Source organism: Neomonachus schauinslandi, chromosome 1 (genome assembly GCF_002201575.2).
Source record: "Neomonachus schauinslandi chromosome 1, ASM220157v2, whole genome shotgun sequence".
Taxonomy (NCBI): Eukaryota; Metazoa; Chordata; class Mammalia; order Carnivora; family Phocidae; genus Neomonachus; species Neomonachus schauinslandi.
The window spans coordinates 157,743,871-157,751,220 of NC_058403.1; the positions used below are offsets into that span (position 1 = coordinate 157,743,871).

Genomic DNA, 7,350 nt, shown 5'->3' on the forward strand with positions numbered 1-7,350 from the left:
GCCCATGATTGTCTCTGCCCTCCAGGGCCTGGCCGCCAGGGCACGCACCGCTCAGCCTCCCCAGGCTGGTAGCCCCGCTGCACTGACTCAGCCCAACCTGGGCTTCAGCTGTTTCAGGAAAGGAAGCCAGAAGAGAAGGTGTGGGCCGAGGCCTCCGCACCCCCCCACGCCCACACACCTGCCCCCAGGGCCCCAGCAAGCAGATGGGCCAAGCAGCACTTGGCGCAGAAGAAGACCCAGAAGAGAACCTGGGAACGTCTCCCCAGTCCTTGCTAGAAACAAGAGCGCAATAAATTATTTTTGCCTACTCCTTTCTCCTTCTAAAAACGGTTTTCTTCGTTTGTTCCCTGCCCCCCTCTTCTTCTCTTTATAAAGTTGTCCATTCTGTTCTCCAAACAATCGTCCGTGATGGAAACCCCACCTGGGCAGCAAGCCGGGCCAAGGCTGCCTCCCAGCCCGGGTGAGAATCTTCACAGTGACCGCTGACGGCCAAGTGGAGCGCCCACAGGAGAGGCAGCTTGGGGCTCCGGCCGGGCTGACAGGAGTGGCATCAGTTTTCAGGGAAGGGCAGGCTGCTAAGGGTTTGGCCCACCCTGCCTAGGGGCGCCCAGCCTTGAGCTGCCCGCCACCCTCCTCGGCATCTGTCCGTCTGCTTCTGGGGGGCTGTCCCTAGCCCATGGCGGTCACCATGCTGGAATGGTGGGGGTGGCCGAAGGAGAGGCTAGAGGAGGGGTGGATGGGCGTTGGGGTGGGCAAGATGTGTCCCGAGTGGCTGAAGGGTGGGAGGTGGCCCACGGGCGCCATGTGTCCGGCCAGGGCAGCGGCGCTGAAGGGGGAGGCCTTCTCCTGCATACACTTGGACAGCTCCTCAAAGCACTCTGCACCTTTCTTGTTCTTCTTGGACTTGGTGGACATCTTCCGATTCCTAGTCTGGATCCCTTCCTTCTTCATGGTCAGCGGCCTGTTCACCTGGGGGCAACCACAAAACCTTCAGGAGGTTCAGTTCCCTTCCCCAAACAAGACCCCGACCCCCAGCTTCCGCACGGGGCAAAGGCAGGTCTGGGCTGGGGACCCCACTTGCAAACCCCCCCTGCCCATCGCGGTCTTCCCGCCAGCACGCTACCCTGTCAAGAAAGGTGCTTTTCACTGTGTGGGACCCGCAGGGCAGGGCGCTGAGCCCACTGAGTGCCAGCACCGTCCCCCATCAACACGACCAAACTCCATGCCCACCTTTTGTTTTAAAGAGGCACCACTTCCCCCGGACCTGCAGGGCCCCCCGCTGTGGGGGACACACTTCCAGCTGGCTTGCCCCCTCTTATGGGAAGCCCTTCTGGCACTTGGGGCTTTCCCCGCAGGGCGGCAGCCGCCTCCCAAGCCAAGCCACGCTGGAGATTGTGGCTGGGGCCCCCCTCGCCTGGCCGCACAAAGAGCAGTGGTCCCCGGGGAGGGGCAGGGCGGGCCGGGAGGGGTGGACTCACATTGTGCAGCTTGTAGTAGAGGCCACAGGCGTTGCAGACAGGGTCCCCGTTGGCGTTTCGGCGCCATAAGGTGGTGGTTGTCGTCTGACAATTCGCACAACAGGTGCCGGCTCTCCTGGCGGCCGACTGGGAGGGGAGGGGCAGCGTCAGCAGACTGGGCTCCCACGCCCCACCTCGACCTCCCTCCCCAACCCTCACCCCCCCACACCCCGTCCCTGCCAACTGAGCCCGGGAGCGGGGAAAGCTCACAGGGGAATCCAGGCATCTCAGAAGCCGTGGAATTTTAGAATTTGAGACCTAAACCAGTGCAGAACTTAGAATAAAGAACAATCAGAAGCCTGATCTTGGAATCCACGGGGTTGCAAGAGCTGAAAGGACAAATGAGCCACTGCCCCCAACCATCAAATGGGGAAACTGAGGCCCTGAGGCGGCTAACTCAGTCCCCCTGGAGCCCCTGGGTCTGGAGCTGCACTCCCACGCGACTCCTTTCAAAATCCACCATCCTGGGTGTGACGGCCCCGCAGAGGCCAGGCAGGGACGTCAAATGTTTAGGGAGGTCTGGAGCTGCGCCGTCCAGTGCCCATAGCCACTAGCCATGTGGGGCTGTTCGAATTCAACTGAACTATGATTCAATAAGATTAGAACTTCAGTTCCTTCTATGGCATTAGCCACATTTCAAGGAATCAACAGTCACGACCACAGTGGACAGGGCAGAGCCAGAACATTTCCATCAGCAAAAGGCTGGTCCGTCCGGCACCCTGTACCCCAAACCACAGACTGCTGACTGCTCCGCAGCCCCTCAGGGAATGCAGGCCAGAGATAGTCTGGAAATGAGGGTCTGGTTTCTGGAGAAGGAAGCTGAAGGCTCCTAACAAGAGTAAGTAAGAGAGTCTTGACCGAGAAAGCAGGTCCAGTTCCCTTCCCCAAACAAGACCCCGACCCCCTTAGGGTCCACCAGCGCCAGCCCCACAGTGGCAGAACACGTCTGTCCGCGCCCCCGCAAACATTTCCCAAAGAACCACAGGCAGCAAGACAGGGGGTGGGAGAAGGAGACCAGCAGAGGCTGGGACGGCCTAGGGCCGGAGCTTGCTCCCTCAGTCCGAGGGACCTGCCGGACTGCAGCCTTGGGGGCGGGGAGGGTGAGGGTGAGTAAGCGGCCTGGAGCTGGAATTCTGACTCAGGGGCCAACACTGTATCCTCCACCCCTACCCCCACCCGGGCCCTCACCCCGCCCTCGCTGGGGGGTAGGGGGGAAGGGGGGCCCCCAAAGAGGCAAGCGATTTAAGCCTCGTAAATCACTTCGCCCTGAAAAAAATATATTTATTATTCTTAGCATTTTACGCATTATTTGCAGAGTGGAGGGTATTAGAAATTTCAAAACAGCCCAGCGAGAGGCAGGACTGAGCCGAGGAGAGGCTCTAAAACTCGCGGGGTCCGGAAACAGATACGCGAAGTTTCCTTATCTTCAGGCTGCAGATGTCCGGATAGGAAACTCCGGCAGGAGATCCGAAAGGGCATTTTTTTAAATCACTCAAATGAAAATACACAGTATAGGTGACTCCATGGAAAAATAATAAAGGGCAGGTTTTTTTGGTGGTTGGTGTGAGTGTGTGTTTTATTTAAATAAGCGTGAGGAGATTGTGTGCTGGGCTACAAGGAAAATTACTTCATGGCCCTATTTTTAAAAAGAGTTAAACAGAGTCCAGGGGACAGGAGTTGGGCCCTTGGACACTCCATGTTGGGGATTCCTGAGCTCCATGCGGTGAGGGTACCTGGTGGGCTGCAGAGGGGGAAATCTGGCCCGAAAAAATCTGACCTAAAAGAAGAGCGACCCCAAGTGATTTTAATGATAAAAGGATTTCAAGAGGCAAAGCAGCTGCCTCGAAAGGTTGTGGTGGTGTTACTATTATTTTTTCAGTAAGTCGCCGGCCCGGCCCAGGTTAGGGCCCCCCCCCCTCCCGCCCCCAGCCACCTGCTGCCCCGTGCCTACCAGTCTCCGCTTGGGCTTGATGAGTGGCCGGTTCTGCCCGTTCATCTTGTGGTAGAGCCCACAGGCGTTACACAGGTAGTGCCCGGTGCCGTCTCGCCGCCAGAGAGGGGTGGCCGTGGCCCCACAGTTGACACACTCCCGGCCTTCTGAAGGGGGACAGGGAGAGACAGGGGGCCTGCTTAACAGACAAGGTCATGGGAGAGAGCCAGGGGTGGGCGGGCGCCGACCAGGCAGCGGTCGGCCTCAGCCCGGGCTGCTTCGGGCGGTGACTTTTAGCTCCAGCCCTGGGCAGGAAGAGGGACCCGGAGGAGGTTTCCCCCTCAGAAGAGGAGTTCAGAGAGTAGCTTTAAGGCCAAAGCTCCCTCTTCAAAACTCTCTCTTGAAGGAAGGGAAGCGGGGCAGGAGGGAGGAGTGGGGCCAGGGCCCCAGGGATTCTCGGCGCGACAATGAAAGGGTATTTACAGCAAACTTTGCCGACGGCAGGGCGGTGGCAGGAGTGGCCCCGCTCGACCTGGCTGGGCCTGGGAGGGCTCTGGCTCGCTTTCTACTTCTGCTTCTCCTCTTCGGTCTCCCCCCTTTTCCCCAGCTGCGTCTGCCACCTCCCAATTCTCTGCCCTCAGCTCCTACCCTCCTCCTGTTCTCCAAGCAGGGGAATTTCCTTCTTTCTCCCCAGCTGCCCCCTCTTCCGCGGAGGCCCTAGAATTCAGTCCCGGACTCAGATCGAAGGCGGTGTTCTTTAAAATAAAATAAACCATAAGCCCTTTTGTTTTTAAGCCAAGTAGACTAAGTGACCTTGGTCTTCTGTCGATGGTGGGTTTTGGGGGTTCTCTTTTTGTTTTCTGTTGTTGTTGTTGCTAAAAGACCATCTGGAATTCAAATAGAATGTGTAAAACAAACTTGGGAGAAGGGGCTAATTAAAGGCAAGGTAGCAGGCCTGAGCAGCACAGGGGCCCCCGAGGTGGGGCTGAGGTGGGTGCCCGAGGTGGCAGCAGCAATCAGGCAGGGTAGCCGGATGCCCTGGCATCACGAAGTCCAGGAGAATGTTTCCCCATTTAGTTTCAACTAAATTGTCTTTATATTATACGGGCATGAAAAGTTTCCCGGACTCAGGAGTAAAAGTTTAAAAAGTCTTCCTCTTCCTCCACTTACAGGGACTGGGAAGGAGGCACTGACAGCCAAAGTCCTGCCCTAGCCCTGGTTTCTGCTCTATGGCCAGATGCTTGGACAAACCAGCTTGGCTCCAGCCGTCTCCTCCGGCAAAGGGGCAGAGGCACCTATCCTTCATCCCCCTCACTCCAGCCTTCAGGGAGAATGAAGGACGCTAGGGGGCAGGGAGCAGGAACAAGTCCTGGGAATGTTGCTTTGGGGGAAATCTCCCAAGGAGATTGGGAAACATCGAAATCCCAAGACTGGACTGATTGCGTTGGAGAACCAGACTCCTTGAGGGCCTGGAGCACCTACAGTACACCCACAGCATGCACACACACTCACAAACACACGTACACACAGCCTCATGGTTGTCACTTGTGTATTGCATTCTCTCCCACATTAAGTCAAGAGGCTGCTCAAATTTTCACTTCAGATTAAGGGAAGGGAAGGGGGAATTCCCGTCCTGTGTTGGTCTGGCAGTGGCCAACCTTGGAAGGGAGGGCGAGGAGGGGGGAAGGGAGATGAACTTTGGGGGGCCACTGGGAACAGTTAAGAAAAGGACAAAAGTTTTAGGGCTCCCTCTCCCCCATTCTGGAGTCTCAAACATCTGTTGGAGACTATTGGAGGGGGACATCACCCATCCCAGATCTGGAAGACTGACATCGCCCCATCTCCCATATCACAGCCCTCCTCCCCCAAAACACACACGCAAAAGCACAAACCATCCCCACTTCCACTAGGTCCTTGGCACCTGCCTTTACCTGAGCAGGAGCGTGCCTTGCTGCGCTGCTTAGGGGTGAAGCTGGACGCAGGGCCACCCAGGAAGCCTCCAGGGTGGAAGAGTCCGCTGCTGTAGTCGTGGGCAGCGGCCGGCACATAGGATGGGTAGGTGGGGATGGGGTGGTGTGTGGCAGGCTGGGTGCCCATGGCAGCCAGGCCTGGGCGCAAGGGACTGCCGCTTTCCATCTTCATGCTATCGGTCAGTGACACCTGGTACTTGACGCCATCCTTGTCCTCCCCCCGGGCTGCACTACCCCCTGCGGAAGAGGAGGCTGGAGAGGCAGCCCCGGCAGTGCTCGGGTCGGGAGACACTTCCTTGGGCGGAGTGGGTGGGAATCCGAAGAGGTGGGAGCCAGAGTGGGCTGCAGTGGGAGTGAGGGAAGTCACAGAGCTCCCGCTGCCTCCCCCACTCCCACCCCCTGCCCCTGGGTACACGGAGAGAGGGCCTCCGGGGCCTCCAGCAGCTGAGGGGTGCAGCGGTGTCTTGGAGAAGGGGCTCACGGTCCAGGGATTGTGGTGATGTGCTGCAGCAGCGGAGAGGGCAGCTTTACCCCCGTCGAGCCAGGGCAACCCCGGGCTGTGCAACAAGTGTGGACGGCACATCTGGCCTCCGGTCAGGCGGGCTGCAAGAGGAGGGAGAGGGGTCAGAGTGGGCAGAGGCTGAGCCGCGCTAGGGCTCGGATACACAGGACCACAACTCACAGAACAACCAGCAGTAACCTTCTTCCCAAAGAAAACCAGAAACATAACACCCCAACCGGCAATAATCAAGAATGTCAGTCCCGAGCTGACGGACAAGTGGCACAGAAGGAACCCCACTGGACCAGGGCCTGGAGGGAACCCCCACAGGCCAGCTGGAAATGGGCAGAAACCCTAGGGTGCCCAAACCCTCCCCAAGAGGCTGCTGCCCCCACCTTTCCCGCCCCAATTTTTCAGCTGCTCCGATTCCTGCGGATCTCACATCCGGGAAGCAGGCAGCCGGGCCCTCCTCCCCTCCCGCCCCTGGCGCCTGGGCTCCCAGTCACCCACTGGCCGGGGGCTCACCGTGCGCGGGGCTGTAGGAGACGCGCGCCCGCGCGTGGGCTGGGTTGGCGTAATACGGGTTGCCTTGCGAGTCTAGGTGGTTGAAGAAGACGTCCACCTCGTCGGGAGGCAGCAGCTGTGCGGGCTCCATGTAGTTGTGCGCCAGGCCCGGATGGTGCGAGTCGGGGTGCTGCGCATTCAGCACGGCGGGGTGCGCCATCCAGCGCGGCTGCTCCGGCGCCACCTCCATGGCCCGCAGTGGAGGCTCGGGATCTGGGCCGAGGCGGTGGCGGCGTCCCTGAGCGACGGAAGGGGGTGTGAGGGGCGCCGCCACGGCCTGACACCCCCAAAGTCCCGCCACGCGGAGTCCCGCACGCCGCTGCGCCTCAGCCGCGCTCAGCCGAGGAACAGTCCCGGGTGGGAGGAAAACTCAAAGCTCAAAACGAAAGGAAGGCGGAGGAGAGGGTTCAGCCGCACACACTCACATGGTGACCCCCGGTCCCAGAGCCACACATTCGTGCACGCCGGGTCACACACGGGGCAAGCCCCGACAGCAGTTACCCCAACAAACACATACAGAGTCTCACTTTAAGTCGGACAATCACACCGACCCCCCTCCTTCCCGGTACACAAAACACATAAACACAGACTAAAAGTTGGAGACAGGCTCCTGGGCACCCACCGGGGCACATGATCCCAGCGACACGCACATACCTACACTTGGCGCCAGATACACATACCGACTTGACGACCTCCGCCCCCCCCCCCCCCGCGACACGCACACGCAGCCCCAGCGGCTGGGAGCCAGCCCCCTGCGCGCACTCCCAGGCGGCACAATCAGGACCTCTCACCACGGCACACCAAAGCAGTCACCCGCAGCCTGGCCCCGGCCTTGAGCCCCGGAAGAGACCTCTCAGAGCTTGGAGCGCC

At 59.5% G+C, this 7,350-nt stretch overlaps 1 protein-coding gene across 2 annotated transcripts; it reads right to left on the reverse strand.

Moving 5' to 3' along the window:
• Positions 1-604: 604 nt before the first annotated feature.
• GATA2 (GATA binding protein 2) lies at positions 605-6,684 on the reverse strand. 2 transcript variants are annotated; one of them, XM_021695085.1, is made up of 5 exons: positions 6,442-6,684; positions 5,379-6,020; positions 3,469-3,614; positions 1,479-1,604; positions 605-969 (listed from the first exon to the last, which is right to left on the reverse strand). In XM_021695085.1, exons 1-5 carry the CDS (start codon positions 6,668-6,670, stop codon positions 670-672), a joined length of 1,443 nt encoding a protein of 480 aa, XP_021550760.1. In that variant the 5' UTR covers positions 6,671-6,684; the 3' UTR covers positions 605-669. The 2 variants fall into 2 exon arrangements, with proteins under 2 accessions (XP_021550760.1, XP_021550761.1); XM_021695086.1 differs by having other exon boundaries at positions 1,479-1,562; positions 6,442-6,670.
• Positions 6,685-7,350: the final 666 nt, after the last annotated feature.